The following is a 25,702-nucleotide window of genomic DNA, read 5'->3' as shown; positions in this document are numbered from 1 at the left end:
ACTGATTAGCACCTCTTCGGAGGTTTTTTTTTTCCAAAAACACGAAATTGTCCACTTATACTTGTGACAAGTTTTTACAATCCACATAAAGGTTTTGTTATCCAGTTAATTTCTGTTGAATACAGGTAGTGGAAATAAGCTTCATACATACAGGGCGTGCCCTTAGGGAGCTCAGTCATTCAAGAAGGGCTTAGATTAAAGCTAATACTCCTCCACATCGAAAGGCGGTTGGGGGTGAGGTGTTTCAGGCGTGTCTGGGAGAAGTCCTGGGACACAGCTGGATTGGAAACAACTCAATGTCCCCAGGTAGTGATACCCGGTTTAGCGGCAGAAAATGAATGGAAAGATAAAATTGACCAGTCAACAACTAATGAGAGCATAAACAGTTCTTAGTTTCAGTTATTTGACTTTAACAGGAATTAAATTAATATTTTGGACAACAGTGGTTAATTGTTGTAACACAGCAGAATTTTTTTACTTGTAATTTCAGGGTTTTGTTGGGAACACGATGATCATATTGGAATGTTGTGGGGATGTGTCCCCTTCAGTGTGCGTATCCATTGCATGTATTGAACCTGGAGCTTGGTGGTGTCTATAAATGCCTCACTGTCTCCAAAGAGATATTATCAGTGAGATATTATGCAGACACGTTACACTTGTAATGAAAGCTGAGTTTAAGGATCGGTATACTCCGACCCATGAGTACTCTATGCTTAAGTAATCATGCAATAATGTAGTACAGAGTATTCAGGGCTGGGAATGTCAGTATTCTGGCGTCACAGCGGGTGTGAGATAGTCTGCAGTTATTTATGGCTTAATTTGGTTGTCTGTGGCTTTTACCTCAGGGGGAAACATTTATCCAAACTTGTCTGTCTAGAACAATGCAGTTTGCCACTAACTAATGACTAATGTCTTCTTACATTTTTTAGCATCAGACAAACTGCTGGGTGTGTGGAGAGAGATGGAGCAAACTGCTGTCAGCTGTGGTCAGGTAGATTTGACTTTTTCTCTCTGTGCATGTGTGCATAAAGAGTATTTATGTGTGTTTCAATAAGACTGAAACGTGTGGCTGTTTCTAGGTTAAGGTGAGTGAGTTGGAGGAGGAAATGATGCAGCTGCAGCCAGACATAGTGGATGTGCAGCGGCAGCCATGGAGGAGTGGAGAAGCCTTGGATACACTGTAAGTTTGAACCAAGCTTTATTGTAAAAAGAAATACATAAAAATAACAAAAGTGACTTCTCTGTGATTTTGTATCCTGCTCTCCTCCCCTCTTTGTTCCTCAGTGAAGGAAAAGCCATGGAGCTGTTCCGAAAACTCAGAGAGAAGCCCAGAGGTTTGGACTATTCATGCTTCAGTTCACTTTTTATTTAACAGCGGTCACAGCATCTCCTTGTGAAAATAAACCTCCTTTGACATTGTTTCAGTTTTCTTCCTTTTCCTTCCACAGACCAGAGGTGTTCAGGAGACAGTCAGGAGGTGGTGCGTCTAGTGGTCCAGGCTGTGCAGTTCTATGAGAAGAAGCTCAGAGATTTCTACACACACCTCAGGTAGTCAAACACATTTTTAAATCATTAAACAATATGCACTGGTGAGCTTTCATTTGGAAACTTTTGCTGTTAAACTCAAGATCCATTATTTGGTGTTGAAGAGCAAAGTTGGTATCAGTTTTCAAGGATACTCATCATCAGGCTGGGAAAACACAAAGGCATTCCCAAGCCAGCTGAGCAATATAATCTCTCCAGGGTGCTGTGTGTTTGGTTCCCCTCCTCGTGGGACATGCCCAGAACACCTCACCAAGGAGGCATCCTTGTCGGATGCCCGAAACACCACAACTGGCTCCTTCTGATGTGGAGGAGTGGTGGTTCTAGTCTGAGCCCCTTCCAGATGGCCGAACTCGTCACCCTATCCCTAAGGGAGAGGCCAGGCACTCTTCAGAGAAAGCTCATTTCCACCCCTTGTATCCGCAATCTGGTTCTTTCGGTTACCTCGAGCTGACAACCCTAGGTGAGGGTAGGGATGTAGATTGACCAGAAAATCGAAAAGGCTTTGCTTTCACGCTTAGCTCTTACTTCACCACGACGTACCAATACAGTGTCCACATCACTCCAGCCAAAGCACCAATCTCCCACTCCTATTTTTTCCAAAAATATTCTGCATTACTTTACATAATCCCAACCATTGGTGGCTGTCAAACTGGACCCATGCAAAAGTACAGATGAAATAATGTTTAATGATGAATCAGTACTGTGAAGCCTTCTGGTGCTATGGCAGTCACTATGTTTCCATGAAGCCCAACACTACGACCAGAATTCTAGCAGAATAAAAATGTTCCACAAACTCAGCTCAATGAGAAAAAATGATGTCAAAGTGATCAAAATTTACAGTTTATGAAAACTGGTTTCAAACCTTAAACCTTTTTATAAACCAATCAGAAGAATAGCTGTTTCATGTGAGGAAAAACTGATTACACTCAAGCTGTTTTGCTTGTGCACATAAATGGGGATGTGTGCCAAGCGTGGCAGCTTCTCAGTTTAATTTGAATACAAACTCTCGCGTAATTAAAGAATCAACAGGAGCTCAGCAGTGACACCTACTGTGCTGAACAGCTGATACACATAAATATTTGGGGTATTAATCAAGCAAAAAGACAAATACACTACATATTCGTCATTTTCATGCATGCTCTATGTTCCAGTTATATGTGTCAGCACGTTAGCTACACGGGTGCTTCACCTTCAAATTCTGTTTTTATGTGTTATGCAGTAAGACTGCACTGTGCCGCCAGCGTGTGATGGAGTTACTGCCAAAGGTGGAGGGCGTGGTCCAGAAAATGGCGGAAAGCGAACAAGTGCTGATGAGTCTGCAGGAGAGACGACAGAGGGAGCTGTGGAACCTGCTCAAAGTCGCCTGTGTGAGCAAAAATGACCTGTTCACAAACACAAAGACACTTCCAATTCTGATCATAAGATAAGATAAGATAACTCTTTATTGTCATTGCACAGTCATACATAGTACAGTAGTACAATGAAATTGGAAAACTGTCCTACGTCGGCACTACATATAACACAACACGACACGATATGACACATCACAACGCAACAAACAACACAACACAGTATATTAACTTAGTATAAAAAAGAAGAATAAGTGTATGTGTATTGCACACTGTTATTATTGCACAATAATTATTATTGCACCTTGTTATAAATATAAATATTATTATTGTTATTGTTTTAAACATTGTTACCTCCCCCCTAAAAAAGTCCAGGGAGGCAGCCAGTCAGGTGAGCTATTTGCATTGATCAGGGCTATTGCCCTGTTGTAAAAGCTGTCCTTGAGTCTATTTGTTCGGGACCTCAGCAGCCTGAACCTCCTGCCAGACGGCAGCAGCTTAAACACCCGGTGTCCTGGGTGTGTGCAGTCCCGTAGGATGCTGCGTGCCCTCTTGAGACAGCGAGTGCTGTACAGGTCCTTCAGGGAGGAAGAGGATGTCCAATGATTTTTTGGGCCATATTGATGACCCTCTGAGGGCAGGGATAGCTCAGTAGGTAGAGTGGTTGCCCCATGATCGGAAGGTCGGGGGTTCGATTCCCCTTAACAGCTACCCTGAGGTACCCCTGAGCAAGGTACCGTCCCTACACACTGCTCCCCGGGCGCCCAATGGCTGCCCACTGCTTCACTGAGTGAATGGGTTAAATGCAGAGAGCAATTTCCCCACGGGGCTCAATAAAGTACAATAATGTACACACTTTCTTCTTCTTCTTCTTCTCTGGAGTGCCTTTCTGTGTGCTGTGGTGCAGCTGGAGAACCACACACCGATGCAATATGTCAGCACACTTTCAATGGAGCAGCGGTAGAAGACGGTCAGCAGCTCCTTCTTCAGGTCCATTTTTCTGAGGATTCTCAGAAAGTGGAGACGCTGTTGGGCCTTCTTTAAGACCGCAGAGGTGATAGAGCTCCATTGGAGGTCTGTGTCTATGTGCACACCCAGAAACTTGAAACTGGAGACCCTTTCCACGCACTCCCCGTTGATGCTGACAGGCTGCAGCTCGGACTTCCTCCTTCTGAAGTCAACTACCAGTTCTTTTGTCTTGGTGGTATTGAGGTCCAGGTTGTTGTCTACACACCAATCTGACAGCCTCTGAACTTCAGCTCTGTACGCAGTCTCATCTCCCCCTGAGATGAGCCCCACCACGGTGGTATCATCTGCAAACTTGATGACTGTGTTGTCTGGGTGGGAACTAACACAGTCATGTGTGTACAGAGTGTACAGTAGGGGACTCAGTACACTCACATACATATAGACTCATATACACTCACCAGCCGCTTCATTAGGTGCACTTTGCTAAAGCTGATTTAGAATTACATTTTGAGAAACACTGGAGATTTTGGTCCATGTTGACATGAAAGCGTCACACACAGAGTTGATGCAGATTTGTCAGCTCCTCATGATCCGTGATGTGAATCTGGAATTCTGAGATTTTATTATGTTCAGTAAATAAATTTGAAATGATTTGAGCTTTGTGATATGATGCATTATCCTGTCTGAAACAACATACTCAGGTAGACTGTGGCATTTAAACAATGCTCTGCTGATGCTGTGCCAAGATAATATCCCAACACCGTTACCCCACCAACAGCACCAGCAAGCCTGACACGTTCAAAGTTCCTTAAATCACCGTTCTTATTCATTCTGATGCTCAGTTTAAACTTCAGTAGGTTGTCTTACACAAGCCTAAATGCAATGAGTTGCTGCCGTGTGATTGGCTGCGACTTATTTATGTTAACGTCAGTTGAATAGTTGTACTTAACAAAGTAAGCACACAAAATACAATTTGCTTACAGTTGTAGCCAGTAGTATATGTGTAATTTCTGTCTACTGTGATTATCAAGAGTGTTACATTTACTTTATCAGCTAATATTGACTAAAGTCCATCATCTTGTCTTACATAGAGTAAAGTTCGCAGTCCAGTGAGTGGGAGTCCTGATGGATTACGTACCCCGTCGTCAGTACTCACTCCCAGACACAGCTTACAACAACTGTGAGTGCACTCTCTCTCTCTCTCACTCACACACACACGTGAGTACTGGGATGTGAGGGTAGGCGTCCATTCAGACCCTAAAATTAATGATTGTAATATTGTTGAGGTGGTGTAGGCTTACGTTTATTTTTACATGCCTATACATGATGACTAACCAAAAGAATTTTAAACTAATTATATATTGTGGGATTTTGTTTAAAGACAACTTTTCAGAACATCTCAGATAGCACAGACACATAACAGGAATCCTAACAAAGTCGTCAGAGGAATGCATGAATAACTTTGGGTGTGTTTGCAGTGATGAGTCTCTTGTGGAGGAGAGCAGGACATTTGAGAGCCGCCTTCAGAGTTTGCTGCACGACACCATCCAGGAATCTGAGAGCAGTATGGAGGTGTGCAAACAGATGCATAGCAGCTGCATGGAAGTGTTTTGTGATTATTATTATTATTTTTTTTTTTTATTGTTTAACTAAAACAATTGCCTTTTGTTTTTGTCCTAGATGCTGAGGGAGTGGACGTGGCTGCGTGGAGGCCAGGATTTCTCCAGTGACCTCTCATAAACTGAGTTTCCATCTTTGCAGATATGTAGTACTCTGCTGCCTCTGTGTGGATGGGCTGTCAAATTACACGTGGGATGTATGACGACAGTCTGAAGTGAATGTGTAGCAGTTTAAAAAAAAAATCTGTGAGATCGCTAACACCTTATTGGCTTTGTGAAAAAGAATAATTAAATCTATGTTCAGGATTAATGTCAGAGAGATTAATTGGAGTGTCATCTTTCATCTTAAACAGAACATTCTGGCTGTAATTCCAGTAAAGATTAAAATCTTAATCTCAGATTACATATTTGTACATTCCTATAGGCTTATGGTTTATGAAGCACCTTGCACAGTTCTGACCCAATATCTGCATACAGCATGATTATTGTAAATAATCTTTTGCTGGATTTGTAAGACGATCTCTTTCTTAGTTTAAGAACTAATTTTGTTTCATCGTGATTGTTGGTCTTTGGAAACCACAGATGTTATTCTTAACAAATGTGTGCCTTGAGCTGCGTGTTCATATCTGGAACACTACTTTTTATTGCAGGTTTTATTTGGTTTAAGGGTGTGATTTAGAATTGAAAAGAGGTCTGTTTTAACCGTTTGCTCAGTAACTGTATGAATGTGTTTTTAAACCCACTTATGAATGCATGGGGAAATGAGGAATATCTTCAATAAGAGGAACATGTATCAAATGCAGCACAGTCCAGTATGCCACGAATAACTGCAAGTGTTTTGTTTATACTGTTGAATTGTTTTGACATGCTGGGTATGGCAATATTTTATACATTTTTTTAATCATTACCTTGAAACAATGAAAAAGAAGTTAAATGTGTGAATTTATCAAAACTGTGAATTACCACAAAACTAACATATTACTCTGGTCTGGTGTTTTGGCCTCATCGCAATTGTTTCCACATTTTTCTTCTCGTTTTCATCTTAAGCCCAACAATTAGAGGTAATACTGTAAAGATCACACAAGGTGATGCTTATTATCAAGTATCTCGGAATTATTTTGTGTACAGACTTTATGCTGTTAAGATTGTAAAAATGTCAAACAAAATTAAATCTTGACTCTGGTAAGCAGGTTTAATGTGACCTGGTGTTTTCTTTGCTTCATTTCCAAATAATTTGTTTGGACACAAGGACGCTGATGGCCTTGACTGTTTTATTGCGATTAAGAAAAATAATATACAGAATTAGTGCTTGTAGTACTCTGCCATCCCATGATTCATTAGGCTGTAGAACTTTTAGCAGCAATAATTTGTAACCTAGTAATGCAGGTATTCCATCTTACTTCCTTTAGTAATCTTTTTCTATACAATTGTCTCACTCACATTCTTGAGGAACTGAGGTTTGCAAAACATTTGTTTTTGCACAGCTCTCTGTGCATAGATCTCTACTTTGACTCTTTTAAATCATTGTCTCCTTGAATGACTATTTCAGCCAAGCTTTGGCTCTCAGAGGTTCTCACGTGTGACTCTAGAATACTTTGTTAGACACAGGTTTATTCAACTTGACTGCAAGGTTCCCAGATCCTGTGGCTGCACCTCAAGCTCAATTCATCACCCTCCAACTGCTGTGCTCGACAGTTATGAGGCGTTTGTGTTGATATGTTGCGTTTCGTTTTCCCCAAATGTAGTGTTGTGGGCAAACATCTCCACTTTGGTCTTACTGGTCCAAAGGATATTGTTCTAGGAGTCTTGTGGTCTGTTCTGAAGTCACTTTGCAAACTTATGTGCCACCAAGAGCAGAGGATACAGGGCTGCAGAGTACTGTGAAAACAATTTTTCACATGACTAACATCAGTAGGGTGGGGGGGGAAAAAAAAGAAAAAAAAAAAACAAACAAAACAAGAAACCAAGCCAAAACCCACTACAAATCTGTTTTTAAAGTCTTTATTTCATTCAATAAAGCCAGTTTGAGGTCCTAACTGATGGCTAACTTCCTATACAAAGCACAGCACAGGTAAAGTGAAATGTAGTGCTCAAGGTTTAACAGTTACAGGACATAAAACATGACAAAACAAAGAGGTCATATAGAGATCCTAATTTTTTGACCAAACAAAACCTGAAAACAAAACTTTTAGGTAACCAAGGGCTCACAGTGTTTAACTGTTTTATTTAGGTGGAAACAAAAGCAATCCACTCAGACACATGACCCGTTTTTTCCTGCTTATTTCTCTCTAGCCTCTATTGCATCAGTTGTAAATATGACAATGAAAAGTCTAAAATAAAAAAATTAAAAAAATAAAATAAAATAAAAAAAACCTTAGCATTTAAAGCGTGCAACAAAACTACAATATACCAAAACAAGCACCCTCTAACAATCTCACTGATGTCTAAATCCTAGAGTATCTGAACAAAACCTGCCTGAATAACACAGAATGACAGGGTGCTTCAGACATGCTATTAAAAGTGCACTTTGTCTGGCCAAAGCAGCCGAGAAGTAGCACAGTATTTAGAGAATGGGGTATTTGAATAAACTGGCTGCGAGACTGTATGCAGTACTCTGGTAATATATGCTAAAAACTGATGTGTGGGTCATGTCAATAACACTGTGAAATCCTTGCTTTAGAATTACAGTACTAGAGGTCTTAGAGGCTGTTTGGAGTTTCAGGGTTAAGGCCAAAGTGTGTGTGTGTCTCAGAGAGAAGATTTGTTGATGCGTTGCTGAGTGGGGCCATAGTGGTGTAGTCTTCTCCTTTGTTTGCTTTCCTCTCCTCTTGCCAGTCCTGTTCAATCCTTACGCCTCCAGCTCGAAACCGAGGCCGATTTTGTGTCCACCGGCGTTCACGTTCTTCCCGTCGATCAGAGCAGAGAGGGTGAGCTTCACTCCTGCAGGAAAGAGCGTCACATTGTATCATGTAACCATACAGATGCTCTTTAGGCTGTTATCACAGAATACATGTTTTTTTTGTTGTTTTTTTTTTAAAGAAGTCAAACGGCTAACCTGGCCTGAGTGTTTGTGTGTATCCAACTCCAACGAGACAGGCGTTGTTAACCTTGGCCTGTGAGGAGAAACAGATCATCAGGTGAGTTAGTCATAAACACTGTATGGAGTAGGTTACATAATATGGAGTTTATCATAAATATGAATATCAATCAGCCTCAGGCTGTAAGATAATGATGTTTGAGAAGCACACAGCTGTAGGGATGACTCAGTAGGCAGCTGGTTCCACATTCAAATATTTGAACAACTATTGAATGGATGCTCATAAAAAGAATGGTATCCAGTGACTTCCTCCAGCATGCATTTTAGAGTTGTATAAATCTCTTGATGATTCTGGGATGGGTTAAAACACGTTTATCCTTTTTGTCATTGAACTTTTTTGGTAAAAAATAAGTATGGATCGTAATTTTTTTTGTTAATTGTAACTTATTAACAACAATATAAACATTTTTTGTGAGCCTGGTGTGATCAACCAACAGATGAAGACTTTAAGCGGCACCCCTTTGCTCACAGAAAAGCAAGGATGCAGTAAATAAATAAATGCATTTAGGTAAATCCATGAGTTAATTCATGCTAATAAAAATCTGTTCAGTGGTCTTTGTGATTATCAAAATATCTGAAGTCTAGCAGGAGGTATCTTTAGAGCATTCACATTTTGCTTAATCATATCCCTATTCCCTAAAAAATCCCTTATTTTATTGTCAAATATCATTTATTTCAACTCAGCTTACTGAGTTTGCTTCTTAACTCATTATTTACACAGTCCACCCAATGCTTATATAATAAATACAATTTTATTTGCATAGCACCTTTCAAGATTTAAAAAAAAAAAAAAAAAAAAAAAAAAAAAAAAAAAAAAAAGGATCACAAAAAGCTTCAGACCTTCTCAGACCACTAAGTCCACAGATCTCAAGCTCAAAGGAGAGAGTTCCAGAGTCTGGACACCACCGTTACAAAAGCTCTGTCACCTTTCGTTTTCAGCCTCATATGCTTACTACCCAATATTATTGTGCCAAAACAGTAACTACCATAGTGGGCATACTGCAACACATGCATTCATAAATTTTCTTAGCTGCTGGAGCATATCACAGCTGTCACTGAGCACATGGCAGAGTACAACCAGTCTGCAGGGCCAACGCAGAAACAGACAACCACTTACACCTTCAGCCAATTTAGCAACACCAACTAAACTAACATGCATGTCTTTGGACTGTCGAAGGAAGCTGGAATATCCAGAGACAACGCATGCACAGACATAAATAACAGGGAATCTCAATAGAGAACCTCCCAAGCTAGACAGCAGATTTGAACCCACAACCTTTTTGTTATGCAGATCTAACCACTGCAGCACTGTGCCACCTCTGAGTACAGTTGTACATTTAACTCAAACCTCCAGCAGAGTCCCACAAAAGTTATAGCGTGATTAGCTAGCAGGGAAAATGTATCATTTATTTATGTATGTTAGACGTGTGCAGGATGTTTTGTCAGTTCTCACAGAGAGGGATGCATCCTTATCCAGCTGGTATTTGGCTCCAAGTCCAAAGCGTGTGTTATTGCTGCCTGCTGTCCAGGCTAGGTTGACTGCTGTTTCCAGGTTGCTGTTCACCTTTTGGTAAATGGAGCCACCGAACTCCGTGCCATCATTACTGAAATACAACACCAAACAATTTAAGAACTGAGGGGAAAAAACAAAAACAACAAAACCCCTAAACTTTGTGCTATGCTGTAGTGACTCACACGCTGGTATGAAGTTGGAAGTCACCAGTCTTGTATCCAAGGGCAAAGTTGTTCTTGACAAGTTTAGATTTGGCAGTGTCGAAAGCCATCTGGTAACCAGCCAGCCAGCCCTCGAAGCCAAGCACAGCCGCTGTGTGGACAGTGGGGCCGGCCATGTCGAAGTCCAGGTCACAGCCCACATTCACAAAGTCCCGCTTGTAGCTGGTCTTCAGTTTGGCACTCTTCTTGCTAAAGATCGTAATTATTAGACACATGTCCTATTGAGAACATTTATTAAAAACCCTGAGAACAACAGAGCGTTACTCTTACCCAGTGTTCGGCACAAATGACGTGTCCAGACCGAGCTTCAGGCCGTTGGCCAGCTACAGACAGACAGAAGACTTAATACATTAAGTACTGAAGTATTAGCCACCACATATTATTAAACCTTTCCTTATTTTCTGTCATACGTATATGTTTTAAAGAGGTAGGTACTTATCACCATCATCCAAACACTCAAAACTATGTTTTTTTTCCTACTCTTTGATGTCAATGAGAGCAGATGTCTATAATATTATCATCACAGACACAAAGCTTTAATCGTGAGCCACACACTTGCTATCCAAATTTCTTGTCATGAGGAGCAACCCATCAGTAATAATAATATTATTTTTTCTTAAAAAATAAAAATATAATTCTGGCAGCTCAGCCTCCCAGTAGATGCACCTATGGTATAAATTTCAAAATTTACCTAGTTCTTAAGATATCACATTCACAATATTTTCAGAAAACATGACCTCTGACCTCTAACCTTGAGGCAGAGGTCAATGAGATTTAAACACATCTGAGGTTTTTAGTAGATACACCAATGCTATTTTGCCCCCCCCCCAAATAAATAAAATTCCTGTTTGTTTGACTTCACCTGGTCCTCCAACGTGATTTCTGTTGTAAGAATGTTGTCAGTGTTCCACTTCTGGTTGAAGGTGAGCCCCAGATCTTTCATTTTGTACTTTGTCTCCAGGTGGCCTCCAGACCTCCCTGTATCTGTGTTGTTGGAGCCAGAAGTGGTGAACTCCTGTAGGAGAGACGGATCGAGTAATGAGGGGAAGATGGAAGATGAGGTGGAAGGGAAAGTAGAAAGAGACATCAGAGCACAGCTAAAGACACTAGAGGCCGGGGGGAAACGGAGACAGGGATAACAAGCATTACGTTTTTGGCTTTTCCTCTGCCAAACAATCCCTCACAGGGTTGCATGACTGGTTATTCAAATAAATAAATAAAAATCTAGACCTTTAAGATGGAGAAGTGAGCTGGGAAGGTAAACTGAGGACTGTGAGGGAGAGGCTGGTCATGAGTGTTTAACGATCAGTGCTATTACAGCTGCGGTTGGGGTAATGCTGTCACTTAGGTGAGCCGTTACTGCAAAGAAATAGTTGGCAGAAAGCCTGCACACAAACACACACTGCTATCACTCTTGCACCCTGCAGTGCACCTGTGTTTAATGATTACATATGCACACACACTCCCACTCTTACCATCTGACAGGAGCATCCAAAGAAGAAGCAGAGAAAAGAGAAAACAGAGGAAGTTAGGGAAAACCACAGTCTACATGTGACAGTTTGACTGCTTGCTGGGAAAATGAAAACCAGAGCTACAAAAAGTAAAAGTGGATGTCTTTTCAGTGCTTTTTGAGTGAGGCTTAAAGCTGGATCAGATTTGGAAAACTATGCAAGAGCTCATTTGTGGTTTTACTATGGTAACCGGTTTATGGCAACACAGATACATGGCACGTTTTGGTGAAACTCTTTCCCTTCGTGACAGAACATGCTGCTTCAGAGGAGAGAGTAAGGAATAAACTCATTCGACAGAGTGTTTCTCTGCTGACTCTGTATGTAGAGGCACGTCAGGCACTCTGACATGAAGACCTCCAAAGCCGTGAGTCAGACCTTTGCTCTACATCTAAGTGCTTAGAAAGACGTTTGAAACTAAATTTAAACGCATCCAGTGACAACAGTAATACTTACAACTCCACTTTGAGACTTGGTCTTAACATCTAGCTTCAATATTCCATAGCCTGTGGAAAAGAAATTAGGATATTTAATAAAAAAAAAAAAATACATATATATTACAAGGAAGGGCAGTAAAAATAATCTCTTTGCACTGGCCAGAAGAACAATAGACACCTGCAGCACAGAGCACACAAAGCATTCTCTGAAAATCAGTCCTGCACCATAGTTTGAGCCCAAACAGCTTCAGTATGATAGCAACAGAAGAGCAGCAGTTACATATGCATGTTAAGTAGATTTCTTCACTTACCGAAGCCTTTACTGAAGATGTCTTTGGCAGATTTTCCCAGATCCGAGTATGCAGGAGGGACAGCCATTGTGCCTGAGGAAAGAAGTGTACCAATAGTTTAATCACAGCAGTGACACACATACACCCACACATGTGCACTTTTTATGTAAAGAGATATTCAATTTAGAAATACACTTAGAAATACACTTTTACAACACTGGTGAAATTGCAAGATTTAAGAGTCTGTCCAGCAGAGCACTAAATATGCACATTTCCAGCTTTCCAGTTTGGATTAAAGTACAAATCTGTTGGATCACACATTTGCCTTTCATATCTCAACCTCTGAAACATTTGTGCCATGTAGAATAGCACAATATGAGCTTTCAATCGTTACTGAAGCACATATTGTGTAGTTTTTCAACAAAGATTAAATGGATACAGAAACAATAGCAGAGTGTCCCTTTAAAAAATTAAAAATAAAATAAATCAAGATGCTAACACAAAATGAATTTTAAAGCTCTGCACTGGAAGCTGTGCTTTGCAATGCAAATAGCACTTCTGAGGCCACACACACGCTGACAGCCCCGCCAACAGCATTTTCGATCAACCATCTACTCACCAACAATCATTACACATCAATACAAGCCAGTAGGGGGGCTGTCTGGGTGCTGGTTATAGCCCCTCTCCTCCCCCTCTATCTTCCACAGAAACCCTATTGATTGCCTAGCAGCAGTACATGAGCAAGCAGCAGAGGTTGTTAAACCAATGAAACTGTTTCTCTAGTTTAGGAGGACAGTATACAAGTCTTATTTTTGCAATAGCTGTTGCAGAATGAACAAAAATAGCATCATTACTGGGAACAAATATCAACATAGCATATTTTTTTTTGCAGACTGCGGCCAGGGCCCTATTTCAGGAAGCCGGTTTAGAAAACTCAGAGTGAAAAACGATACTCAGGGTTGAGTAACCCCGAACTGTCCAACTCGGAATATTCGGTTTCAGAAAGGCTGATAACAATTAGTTCAATCAACGCGGAGTTGCTTTAACCCCAAGTTAAGCGCGCGCACGAGGATACATAAAGCCCTGATTAGTGGAGCACAGATTAAGCGAATTACCATGGAGAAGGAGGGAAAGAAGGCGCGGTCAATGTATTTTACAGCGCTTGAGGCCGAAATTCTGATGGCAGCATATGCTGATAACATGCAAATTTTGCAGAAAAAAAGTAACACAGCCTCAGCTGCAAAAGAAAGGGAGCATGCATGGCAAAACATAGCCGACAGAGTCAATGCGTGAGTGTTAATTTAAACATTGATCTAGGGATTTCCACCCATTTAACACGTTATTTTATTATATTTTATTTTGTATTTTATACCTTTTATTTTGTGATGTGATTTGAGCGCAGGTGCAACCCAACAGGCCCCCAACGTTCCTGGCAGCAAGTAAAAATGAAATATAAAAATATAGTCCAAACAGGTAAGGTGTAATTGTATTATGAGCCATAGTGCTTGGTCTGTTTGTCCGATGTAAATCAATTGCAGTTAGAGGCTACATTAATTTCCCCTCTGTAAGCACTTATTGAAATTATCTGAGCACATTATAAGTACATATTTGCTTACTCTGTATGCTCAAATGTGACCCATTATGGCCACTAGAAAAAAAGCGGAGGCCCGAAAAACAGGTGGGGGTCCTCCACCACCACCACTCACAGAGCCTGGCCACTTGGCTTCCACATTTGTGATAATGTTGGCAGCATCACATATGATCTTCACAGTGCAGAGAACACAAATTAGCATCCATTACTATAATGAAATAATTTGTTAGTTTGAAATGCTACAGGGAACTATGTACCTGTACATTAATGCTGTGGAAAGACTTCCTGTTCACATAGTCTCCTTCATTTACTGAAGGAGCAATGCTTGGAATGTGAGTGCCATCTATACAGCCAATCACGCCTGGGAACAGTGAAAATAAATGTAAAATTTAAGTAGTAGTTCAAGTATCAACACATCATGTATTAAGTTTTGTTCATCCTGCTACCTGCAATTTTGTGGCATCCCTCTTTGATAAATCTTGTGGGTCTATGACCGGGGAACACCACAGACGAGTACAGGAGACGTTTCAGTGCAACTGTAACATTCCTGACTGCCCGACAGACGGTAGCCTTGGGAACGTGCTCAGCATCACCAATATTATACAGAAAGCTCCCGTTTGCAAAAAACCGAAGTGCAATACAAATAATATGTACAGAACTGAGAGAATGTCCGCGATGTGTCACATGCGCAATATATGGCCTGAGGATGTTATCCAAATAACTTATTGATTGTGCTGAGAAACGGTAACGTTCGCACAGGAAATCATCAGGTAATGATAAAATGTCCATACGCGCTCTGATCACTCTCTCCCGGCGGAGAGCTCTGCGGAGTATTTGGGCTTCAAGATCTACTGGCTCTTCAAGGAAGGGACACGCCATGTCTGACACTTCCTACTGTCAGGTTTCCGACAAAGAGGCGGGGACAGTCAGGGTTAGTTGTAGTAAACCTGCTAGGGGGCAGGTTAGCTTCACAGAGTGTGTCGTCATAGTGACTCACTCAGGCTTCAGCTGAACTCGCTTTGTGAAACCGAAAACCCAGAGTTTTCGTTAACTCAGGGTATACTTACTCAGAGTTTGCACTAAACCGGCTTTCTGAAACAGGGCCCAGGTCACTGCAGCAGAGCCAGCACAAGCAGTGGCTGGTTTGGTTAGTCAGCAACTACCACTCCTGCACACCACTGCACTGTAGTGTAGTGTTTCAGAGGCATCAGTGTCCCCTGGGTCAGTGTGCACGTGTCTGCGAAGAAGACAGCCTTGGCATTGACTTATATCCTATAAGTGTTTAATAAGTGTTTAATATTTTACTACCAGCACACCTTTTTGTGGCTCCTGCACCCCTCACCTAACTGGTCTCTTCTACAGAAGATGGGAAATGCAGCTAACACGTGCATGACTGAGCCACTGCAGACAGATCAAATACTGTCACTTGGGGGGGAAAAAGGGGAAAAAAAAAAAAAAGAAAAAAAAAAAAGATAACTGAAAGCAGATGAAAACCGCTTAGACACAAAGACCCCTTCTCTCCCTGTAATGAAACCAACATGCAATCCAGGGACCCTGATGATAATCCATCTGTGTTTTTACATGTAACCCCCAACACCACTCACCATGTCCCTTTGGTGCGTGGCTCTGACACGTCACACAGTGGTCTTTGTTTTCTGCATGTTTGCCTTTTCCTGGCATGTCCTGCTGCAGTACAATCCCAACATTCTGTGCCATGACTCTTCAGAGGGAGAAGTAAAAGCAGGGACAATGGGAAACTTTTGGCAAGAAGTCCTTCGCCACTTTAATTAACAGCATCATCACACAATACAAACTCTTGTTTGAAAGTGGTTCACAACATGTTACAGCTACTGTAGCCATACCTAACTTATGTAAACCAGAGCACTCTGTGCACTGCATGCAAACCTGGCCTGTGTGTAGACGTGAAAAGACCTTTTGAAATACTTTTTCCTCCATCCCGCACACAAAAGTACAGAAAAACAGAACAAATCATGAAAGTAAATCACATTGATAAATATGCACTTTAATGCCAGGTTCCTTAAAGTCTGGCGCATCACCTACAGAGATTTATATTTACAATAACCCCTCTCCAAATCCAAATGGGGAAAAGATGCTTAAACAGATGAACTCAATGTGTGCACCAAAGCCCAGTTGAAAAAAGTGTGAATAATGCAAAGCAACTTAACAGAGTCCGGGGGGAATAGCAAATGCAGTAGGCACCAACTTTTCTTTTAGGCTGATATGGCCAACTTTGTGATAAATCCAATAGGAAAAGTCTTTTTTTTTGGTGTTATGTGACAAATGAATGTTCAATATTCACTCATTCTCCTCTAGCTTTCTAATATTTTCATTGTGTCCTTTTTTTAATAGATCAAGGCAAGAGTAACCCAAGTTTAAGTGTTCATTAAGGCGTTTGTCACATAGATTTAAAATAAGTTCAGAGATAAGCGGGTGTTAAACACAGGGTGCTTGGTTTATGTAAACATGTAATTTGTTGTTGTTCTGGTTTACGTGCTGAAAATGGTTTTTTTGTGTGTATGTTGTGTTAGACTTGTACATAGTTAAACATATATGGATCAAATAATGCTGAATTCTGGATATGGATTTGTAAGCAATGAAATTTGAAATAAGGGGGAAGGAACAGGAAAAGTGTAAACTTCATCCGACTCCTTTTCGAACATACATTCTGTAGAAATAGATATATACATGAAAACTTGATGATTTTTAAGTTTTGTTTTTTCCTCTTGTTATTTCAATTATATTTGCATGTTGGAAATAAAATGATATCTATTTTCTATCAACCCCCGAGTTAAAACGTTGACTCTTAAACTAAAAAATAACCTCTCCAACTTTTGGATAAATAAAGCTTGCGTTAGGGCTGCACGATTTTGCATAAAATGAGAATCACGATTTTTTTGGCTTAGAATTGAGATCACGATTCTCTCACGATTTTCTTTTCAATATAAATATTTATTGCACTTATTAACTGCACATCAACTTCGTAACAGTTGAAACTGAACATAAAAACAATAAATAAACATAAAAACAACAAATGTCTGACGTTTTGTTGCTGCCGCAAAATGTTGTACTGCTTGAAATTCCGTCTCCACCATTGCTCGACACTGCGTGTATAGAGCAGGTAGTGCAACAATAGAAAAATAGTTGCGGGATGGCACTGTGCAGCATTTGTCTAGGGTGTTGATTATTTTCCTAAATCCCTCGTTTTGCACAGTGTTGATCGGAGCCATATCTTTGGTCAGGTGATAAGTGATAGCCTCCGTAATTTCTTTGTGCCTGCGGTAGTTCGACGGGTATAGGGAAGCGCTGTATAAGGTTCCCGTTATTGATGTTTGGGTGGTTGTCCGGGACGGATTTTCTCCTGTCACTTTGCTCTCCGTTGTTTTTTCCCTGCTAATTTTAGCATCACACGGCATAGCTTCTGTATCACGTGGTATAAGGCTCCACCCTTGTCATTTGTTGAGCAGGAAGAGTGAGCGCTTGATTTCATGCAGATTACATCCCGGATCAAAATGCAGTACAATCGTCGTCATCTTTTTTTTTCTTTTTTTTAAAAAAAAAAATCGTTGTCATTTGGAAATGAGATCGCACATAAGTATGAATCGAGATCGCGATTTTCTAACGATTAATCGTGCAGCCCTAGCTTGCGTTATCTTAAGATTGTCATCATTTTCACATAATACAAATCCATCACCTGTGGTCTCAATATTCATTTCCCAGACACTCAGCAACTACATGCAATTCCCAATCTGTCTTTGTCATTCCACCCGACAGACAATCCTTCTCCACTCTCTATCCCCTCACCCCCCCACCCCCCACCCCACTTAGTTTCCTCACCAAGTCGCAGCTCTAAATTTAGCCCATGTGAACATGACACTGAATTACATGTGACTTGGCTTTTAACATGTGTCCTCCTCCAGGTTCAGCCTATTAAGATCCCTATTTTTTTTTTAAGTACCAGCACAGTGTGTTTATGCACAAACACCTGCCACTCATCGTATTACTTACAATGCGCATACGTAATTATATGCAAGCTGTAGCCAGGTGATAGACTGGAGTAAGCGCAAAGGTCAAGATGACCCCACATAAATGACATGGACGTATTTGAACACAAACAAAATGTTAAATGACTTAAAAATCCATAGAACTGTCCAACGCAACATGCTTTTAGTACATACTGCTCAATTTGCGAGCAGCACAAATTCCCAATGTTTATTATAATAATAATAATAATAATAATAATAATAATAATAATAATAGATTGCATTTATATAGCACTTTTCGAGACCCTCAAAGCACTTTACAATTGCACTATTCAGTCACTCTCACATTGACACACTGGTGGAGGCAAGCTACAGTTGTAGCCACAGCTGACTTGGGACAGACTGACAGAAGCGAGGCTGCCATATCGAGCCATCGGCCCCTCTGGTCATCACCAGTAGGCGGTAGATGAAGTGTCTTGGTCAAGGACACAACGACCAAGACTGACAGAGCATGGGATCGAATCGGTAACCTTCCGGTTACAAGATGAACCTCCCAACGACCTAAACCACAATCGCCCCGATGTTGCACAGCTGACTAATTTGAGTATTGTTTCTTCTCTTAAATACACTGTGAAATATAAAAACATCTAAATATCTAATCTGAGTCCAGATTAACTGTGGAGAAGAGCAACTTATATATATATTACATATGTTTAACCCCTCAAGTTGAACTGGCATCGTCTGCAGGATTAAATGAAAGGAATAATTCTGACATTCGCATCCAATAACAAGCCATAAAAGGGTGTCAAATATGCAATTAGGCAGTTGCACAACTCTAGCATAGCGTACAGATAACCAAACCAAGAGTGTGTGTGTGTGTGTGTACCATAATGTAGGGAATGTTTGTGAGAGATAAGGTGAAGTGCAGTGAAGTTATAGCTTAAACGTAAAGTGAAATATGCAGCTCTGTCCTGCATTAGAGTCACTTTTAATGGGTGTTTTAATGTGTACAGTGACAACAAAAAGACTTCTGCTGTGTGTAAGCATGTGTTTATAAGTAGCCTTAGTTTATACAATGCTTGCATCATCCAATAGGGCCTTAATAAACCTTTTTACAGTGACACAATAAGGTATTTAAAGGCCATCTTTATAGTTTCCAGCAGTGCTTTTCACTATCTAGTTAACAACTTAAGTTAAATACATCACTAGACTTTGCACCAGCTCCTGCTACATGTGCTGCAGAAAGTGCTGAGATAGGTGTGAACCACGTTTTCTGAACTACTCTGCTAAACACACCATGTGAGGACACCATTTCTAAATTAACCCAGTTATGCTTTTTATTTCTACATAACACACACCGATGCCAATAACAATGAACAGCAATGATTATCAAAATATCGGCTGATAGCACTTTCACTGATTGCTTTATCCAAATAACCTAATAAAACTGTGTCTCTCTAGGCCATTGGCAAGGATAAGATTCTATAATTGAACAGGAAGGAAAGTCTGAACAACAAGTTACAATCAATGACAAAAGATAGCGGTGCTAGTTGTTAATGTTCTTTTGTGTTTCTCAACAAACACACAGATAAGACGTTTAAAATAGATTTATGGTCTCCCGTCCCCCGGTCCTTAGCGAACATGCTCATGGCCAGATGCGTCCACCCTTTCATATACATCTCCTTTTTTTTTTGTTTTTTTAAAAAGCACAATCTCTACTTTAAGTTGTGTATTTCAAATGTTGCAGCACAACAGTGCAATAAATCGCACTTATTATCGCTCATAAAAATTTGTTTTGTTGTTTTCGCTGCATGCCGTCAACACTCGTGGTAAGTTTTGGGAAGAGGGCTAAACTTCAGTTTTTCGAGGATGTTTTATGATAGTTAATTTTGGCTAACTATGGGAACACACAGGCCCGAACTGGCATTAAAACCTTGGCATAGCCGTCTGCGGTGGCTACTCCCACCCATGTGTGACTCATATCTCACTAAAAATCAAGCGGTTGTTGACAACAACTACCAATGCAGGAAAAAAAATCGCAAAACAGTACCTTAAAAATAAAATATAATAAGGGACTTGCAAAAGAATCTTGCTTAGCTTACCTTTAGTTTTGTAGCGGAGTGTTGCAGAGTTTCAAAGGACTGCTCACTGCAGCGGAGCACAGTGAAGAAAAAAGCAGAGGGAACCAGACTGAGCAGGCGCAGGTCAGACCTCCAGCAGAGGGCGGGGCCGTTGTGCAAGTGACGTTGGGCACCAAATCTCTCTTTTATTATAAAATGTTTGCAATATGCACATTGTGTCCATGACGCACACAGGCCTAATCATTCATTAGAGAATAAATTAATGCCCAGCAGCATTTGAAATAGAGAAAAATATGTTGATATGTTGAAAAATGTAACTAAGAGGTCTGAGAGGTTAGTAATTCCAGTGTATATAAGAGTCTAAAAATATTTAAACACGGCCATCTTCATACATTAAGAGAAAATGGAGGGGAGAAAGGATATATAATGCCTGAGAGAGAATAGACAATAATTTAGAGATTTCAGTGTAAATGTACCAGCTCACAGAAATAGAGGGACTTTGGTTGGAAGAATCTGATAAGATTTAATGCTTTATTACACCTCTCTCAGAAATAACGCGATACTTCAACCCCACTCCCCACCCACCCTTTCTGCTGAAACCCAAAATCCAAAACCCAAAGTACAAACTGCTACGATGTTTTGTTTTGTTTTTCCTTTTATTAAAGACTATTGGACACATGGTGATCTGTGTGGTCTTTAATTGTGAAATTCCCTGAGAAAGTACGATTATATGTTTCTGAGTATATACCTTCAGAATGGAGATCTGGGTGCTAAAATACTGTTACTGAGAAATGGATATTATTACAGGAGAACCCAGTGCACATGGACGGAACTCACAAAGAGCATGTATAAAATGGAGATCACAACAAAACGTTTCATTTATCCATCCAAATAATTTGTTTTATACTGGCGAAATTTAGTCTGTTCTTGGCAATTATTATTATAACAATAATAATAATGAAAACATCTAAAAAAGAAATAGGGAAGAAAATCATGTCATATTTGGTGAAAACGGCATGTGGCTTTATTATAGTACTCTGTTTATATAAGTGTATACTATATTAGAAAATTAGGGTTGCTACACTGAATAATTGTTTCTATAATTCCACAAACACTAACCTTTCATATTTTTGTTAAAGTTCATGGACTCCAGTAACAAAGAAATGTGGTAAACATACTCTCAGTACAAGTACCTTAGTGAAAAGTTTTATTCTCTGTAGTGCTGGAAAAAAGGGGAGAATAATAACTGTGAAACTGCTATATTTACTAGAAGTGCACTCTGGAGTCAATGACAATGACCTCTACCTAATGTCCCCTTCGAATGATTGGGTTTATAAACCCTGAGTTAAGCATGTCAGGCAAACTGGGTACCTCCTGTGTACTTAGGCTGCACGCTCTGACAGACATTTGGTCATATTTATATTTATTTTTGCATTAGCTAAGATTAGGGGGATTGTTAAGATTTGAGTGTAGCTCGATAATTAATTAGAAGAGAGTACTGCTGATCCTGAAAGACAACACGCAGGGTCACTATACCTCCTTATACAAAGCGACAGGATTAAAGGTTTAAAACTGCAGAAACCATTGGATTTAGAGGTTTTAGTTCTGATTACAGTTACTATTGTGTTTTAAGAAGCCCAGCGCTTTGTATTTGTCTTATTCTTTCAGGAATTTGATCGCTGTATACGCTTTTCGATTAATAATATTTGCCCGGCAGCTCTATTTCTGTGTGCGCCTGCTCCGTTGCCATGGTGAGGAGTACTGCAACAAGTGCCGGCGTCATCAGCGTGCGTGAAAACAATCAACTGATAAACAACAGGGGACAGAGGTAAATAGATTACCGTCTCTTCTTTAGCCTAAATGGAGCTGGTTGCAGCGACGTTAAGATTACCTGCAAGTTATTCGTGACTAAACACGTGTGTGTTTTGTATCTTATCCTGAATACGTCGAAAGAAAAGGTGTTGAGGAGATAACTTTACAACGAGGTAATTAACATAGCAATAGTTAGCCTTTAGCAAGCCCTGAAACAGAGGAAGAACATGTATTTCCACTACTATATTCTGAAGAATCACTGTATTCCGATCAGCTGAATTAGGTACAGAAGCTGCTCTTCTGTATAGTCTATATGAGTTGGGTTAATTACTTTTTATTAGAAAGGTGCAGGCCAAATTAAATCAGCAGTCTTACGTGTTTTTAAGTAACATTAGCAAATAATTCACATCGTCTTTTTCAGATGTGTGAGGGACCTTCGTCTATATCTGGGCCAATTCCCCCGGATCCTTCTCTGTTTCCCCAGTACTACAAGCGACCAGCTTCAGGTGGGGTGCAGCCACGTGACTGTGGTGTAATATTTTTTTTTTTCACACAATCCTTTATTTAGATATTGCAGCATTGAGATATGAGTTGGGGGGTTGTGATAGAAGGATGGCAACTAAAGTGAAAAGGGAAGTTTATAAGATAGTAATGAGACCTGCTGTGATTTGTACTTTGAAGATGGTGGCACTAACAAAAAGACAGGAGGCCAAGTTCGAGGGTGCACAGCTGAAGATGTTTGTTTATTAGAAATGAGTCCATCAGAGGGTCAGCTCAGGCTGAATGGTTTGGAGACAAAGTTAAAGAGCCATAGGGTGAGTTGGTCTGGATAAACCAATATTTTTGGTTTATCCAGACCAAATAACCATGAAAATTGGACTTAAGAAAAGAAAACTAAAAAATCTATAATTATGATCAAAATTAAATACACAGTGGATTTTTAGTGCATGTTTTCTAGGACAGGAATGGCACTGAAACTAATAAAAACTAAACTGAAATGACCAGGCCCACTTTGGATATTAAAATTTCAGTAATTTCAAATAAACTAAAATGGAAAGCTAAATATTTATAATTAAAGGCTTAAAGCTACCCAAAATACTTAAAAACTGCAACAAATATTAAACTCTAATAATTCTAGCTCAAGTTTATTTTATTTTTCTCTTCTCCTCAAGCTCGGGGTCGTTTAGAGGGAAACCACGATGGTACTTTGGCCCTGCTTTCAGGGCCCCTTGCTCCAGATCCTGTGTTGTACCCAGGTTGCTACAGTGCTCGTACCCCAGCACAACACCCCCGCATCAGCCCCAATGCTACCCATATCCTGGAACGAGGTCAGAAAGGGGTTGTAGGGGAATTACTAAAAATAGACAGTATTTCTATCTCTCCTGTTCCAAAACAGAGTAAGTGGGGTTTTTTTTTTAAACTACTAGTTATTAAGATTAAACACTGATGTATTAGCTTTTGGTATTTTTTAGCATCTTATTATAGAAAGCATGAAAATAATGAATTTGAATCATTGCATTTGTTAAAAGAAAATTAAGACAGCCTTTCTTACCCTCAGAACAGCGAGTGATGCATGATTTTGGTAAAGAGAACGTCCGTCGACTGCGAGAGATCCAGAAACGTTGCAAAGAGCAGGAGGCTGAGAGAGCACAATCACGTGCTGTTCCAGTTAAAGCTCTTTGGACCGCCTCAAAATACCAGAATGTCCCATCGAGGGTGATGGCTCAGCTGCAGGCAAGAAGCATATCTGTGAAAGATGCCCATCCGTGAGCACTTCATTTTTCCTCATTAGGTTTTGACCAGTCTGTTTCTTTTGTGAAGGTTTCCAGTCCAAGTGTTAAGCCACAGTGTCAAAACTTTCTGAAGGCGCATTCCTATGGTGGGTCTGCTTCCCCACAAAGGCCACAGTCCAAAACTTCACGTGTAGCTGAGCAGCGTCGGGCCTCCTGCAACTCTACACAGGACCTGGACTTGCAAGTGAGAATTGCTAAAGTTTTATTGGAAGTTCACATCTACATTTTAAACATGCTTCTAGAGATTGTTTAAATTGCAGTTACAGGTTCAAGGTCAGACAATAGACTTCATAAAACATAATGCCCGGACTGCAGGAAAAACTGTGATTCGACGGTCCCAGTCACTGACAAACCTCAGAGATAAGCCTGTACCCAGTGCAGTCAAGGGCCAGGTTCCTCAATAGTGAGTGTTATTGAAACCTTCAGTGTCAGTGTGCTTAATGCTCATGATATTTCACCACTAGATACTTTTGACTTTTCTGACACCCTTGTTTTTTTTTTCTCTGCCCTTTGACATTGACACTAATATAGCCTTCAGGAAAGGAAGGAGCAGTGGCGTAAAGAGAAAGAAGAAAGGAGGAGGAATACTCCTGATCCTACGGTCCCAACTGGACACACCTTGATGCCTGAGAATGAGAGACAGGAGACTCTGAAGTCCCTAAAAGAGAGTATGATTCCTCCCTTACATTCATACATGTAGATAACTGCCACGGGAATGCCCGTGATCTCTAAAGATATTACACAGTGCTTTTAACTTGGCAGTGTTGTGTGTGTGTACTGCTTGTACATTAGTCCTAAAATCTAGTAATGGGATGTGGTGGCTGAGCCTTTGGAGTGTGTGTTGAGAAATCCAGGAAGTCTTTTATGAAGCGTGTATCAAGGCTTAGTTGTTGTTGGATCACCACCTTTAAGTTGCAGAAACAATTTTGTTTCTAGTAAAATTCTTTTCTTGGTTTGATTTTTCGTCAGCGATTGTTTCGCCCAGTCCAAACAATCTGGACTATAAATATGGCAAACTAATCCACTGCTGTAGGAAAAAAAAGACTGGGCTGTCAGTCTGTTGAAAAGCCTATTATTTCTTCCTCCGGTGCTCAGCCATCCATCATAATAACAGCAGCTTAGTAAGTACAGTAAATAGTACAGAATGAACATCAGTATTTGCCTCACTAATTATGTGTTTCTGACATTTTTTTTTCTTCAGCCCACCGCTCCCTGGTGACCGAGCTGCTCTCCCTGCCTCTCAAAGCTGACAGTCTGAGTATTCGCTCACGCCGGGCCCAACTTGACTGTAGGCTTTCTGAAATTGAAGAAGCCATAAAAATTTTCTCCAGAGACAGAGTTTTTGTAAAAATAGATTCCTAACACACGAGGAAAAGGAGGGAAGGAAGTGGCTAAGTAAATGTGTTGCTTTATTGAGATTAACTTTCATTTTTTAGTTGCATTAGGTAACATTACGCTGATTGTTGTGAAATTTTTATTTTTTCAAATGTGATTAAATCATTTTGTAAGCTTATTACAAAATACAAAAAACAAAATATTATTGAAGTGATACGATTCTTACGTGAAACTTGTCCTTTATACATGCTGCTCACTTGTATGTAGAAAAGAGAGGCAGATATTGTCCAAACTTACTATCGGAGCATCTTTAGGTGTCATTTGCTGAGATGTCATTTCTTTTGTATGGATGTGCTAATGACTTATGATTGTGACTGCTAATAATTTATAATAAAGAACATTTTTGTGAAGTTATTGTGTTTGTACTTACATCATTTTTGTAACGTGGAATATTAAAACCTACCAAACAATACACTACAGCTTTTTTTTAAGTTAATTTGATTTCATGAATAAATAGAGAAACACACTAGAACTCAGTAAA

The 25,702-nt window shown here is 40.1% G+C and overlaps 3 protein-coding genes across 7 annotated transcripts in view; 2 read left to right on the top strand and 1 right to left on the bottom strand.

The window, feature by feature from the left end:
• The window catches only part of ikbkb (inhibitor of nuclear factor kappa B kinase subunit beta), a 35,192-nt gene extending 28,519 nt beyond the window's left edge, over positions 1 to 6,673 (top strand). Inside the window, exons 15-22 of the mRNA XM_004547015.4 lie at positions 930 to 991; positions 1,080 to 1,180; positions 1,285 to 1,334; positions 1,449 to 1,548; positions 2,765 to 2,912; positions 4,955 to 5,043; positions 5,342 to 5,435; positions 5,544 to 6,673. Coding sequence (XP_004547072.3) covers positions 930 to 991; positions 1,080 to 1,180; positions 1,285 to 1,334; positions 1,449 to 1,548; positions 2,765 to 2,912; positions 4,955 to 5,043; positions 5,342 to 5,435; positions 5,544 to 5,603 — 704 coding nt within the window. The 3' untranslated portion in view covers positions 5,604 to 6,673. The remainder of the gene's footprint in view (positions 1 to 929; positions 992 to 1,079; positions 1,181 to 1,284; positions 1,335 to 1,448; positions 1,549 to 2,764; positions 2,913 to 4,954; positions 5,044 to 5,341; positions 5,436 to 5,543) is intronic.
• Positions 6,674 to 7,472: 799 nt separating this feature from the next.
• On the bottom strand, positions 7,473 to 20,391 carry vdac3 (voltage-dependent anion channel 3). The gene is made up of 10 exons (XM_004547018.6): positions 20,243 to 20,391; positions 15,744 to 15,859; positions 12,570 to 12,641; positions 12,278 to 12,327; positions 11,176 to 11,328; positions 10,584 to 10,636; positions 10,275 to 10,502; positions 10,033 to 10,183; positions 8,538 to 8,595; positions 7,473 to 8,422 (listed from the first exon to the last, which is right to left on the bottom strand). The coding sequence occupies exons 2-10, from the start codon at positions 15,853 to 15,855 to the stop codon at positions 8,331 to 8,333; spliced, it is 969 nt and encodes a 322-aa protein (XP_004547075.2). The 5' UTR covers positions 15,856 to 15,859; positions 20,243 to 20,391; the 3' UTR covers positions 7,473 to 8,330.
• A 1,547-nt stretch (positions 20,392 to 21,938) lies between these two features.
• Positions 21,939 to 25,575, top strand: enkd1 (enkurin domain containing 1). 5 transcript variants are annotated; one of them, XM_076891004.1, is made up of 9 exons: positions 22,031 to 22,049; positions 22,175 to 22,206; positions 22,455 to 22,539; positions 23,206 to 23,430; positions 23,592 to 23,767; positions 23,855 to 24,010; positions 24,087 to 24,229; positions 24,358 to 24,494; positions 25,028 to 25,575. In XM_076891004.1, exons 3-9 carry the CDS (start codon positions 22,455 to 22,457, stop codon positions 25,186 to 25,188), a joined length of 1,083 nt encoding a protein of 360 aa, XP_076747119.1. In that variant the 5' UTR covers positions 22,031 to 22,049; positions 22,175 to 22,206; the 3' UTR covers positions 25,189 to 25,575. The 5 variants fall into 5 exon arrangements, with proteins under 5 accessions (XP_004547078.2, XP_076747120.1, XP_004547080.2 ...); XM_004547021.5 differs by lacking the exon at positions 22,175 to 22,206 and having other exon boundaries at positions 21,939 to 22,049; XM_076891005.1 differs by having other exon boundaries at positions 22,014 to 22,206; positions 24,093 to 24,229.
• The last annotated feature ends 127 nt before the right edge of the window (positions 25,576 to 25,702 follow it).

Source organism: Maylandia zebra, linkage group LG12 (assembly GCF_041146795.1).
Source record: "Maylandia zebra isolate NMK-2024a linkage group LG12, Mzebra_GT3a, whole genome shotgun sequence".
In the NCBI taxonomy this organism is placed as follows: domain Eukaryota; kingdom Metazoa; phylum Chordata; class Actinopteri; order Cichliformes; family Cichlidae; genus Maylandia; species Maylandia zebra.
This window is presented reverse-complemented; position numbering and strand designations above follow the sequence as displayed.

Bases quoted from the DNA above. Each gene is read 5' to 3' on its own strand.
- vdac3 (XM_004547018.6), bottom strand. From the start codon at position 15,855: ATGGCACAGAATGTTGGGATTGTACTGCAGCAGGACATGCCAGGAAAA. The intron at 11,329-12,277 runs GTAAGTATTACT...TCTCTCCTACAG, and splicing joins CCAAGTCTCAAAGTGGAGTT to GAGTTCACCACTTCTGGCTC. The intron at 8,596-10,032 runs GTGAGAACTGAC...TTCTCCTCACAG, and splicing joins ATAAGGATGCATCCCTCTCT to GCCAAGGTTAACAACGCCTG.
- enkd1 (XM_004547021.5), top strand. From the start codon at position 22,455: ATGTGTGAGGGACCTTCGTCTATATCTGGGCCAATTCCCCCGGATCCT. The intron at 23,431-23,591 runs GTAAGTGGGGTT...TCTTACCCTCAG, and splicing joins CTCTCCTGTTCCAAAACAGA to AACAGCGAGTGATGCATGAT. The intron at 23,768-23,854 runs GCAAGAAGCATA...TCTTTTGTGAAG, and splicing joins GGGTGATGGCTCAGCTGCAG to GTTTCCAGTCCAAGTGTTAA.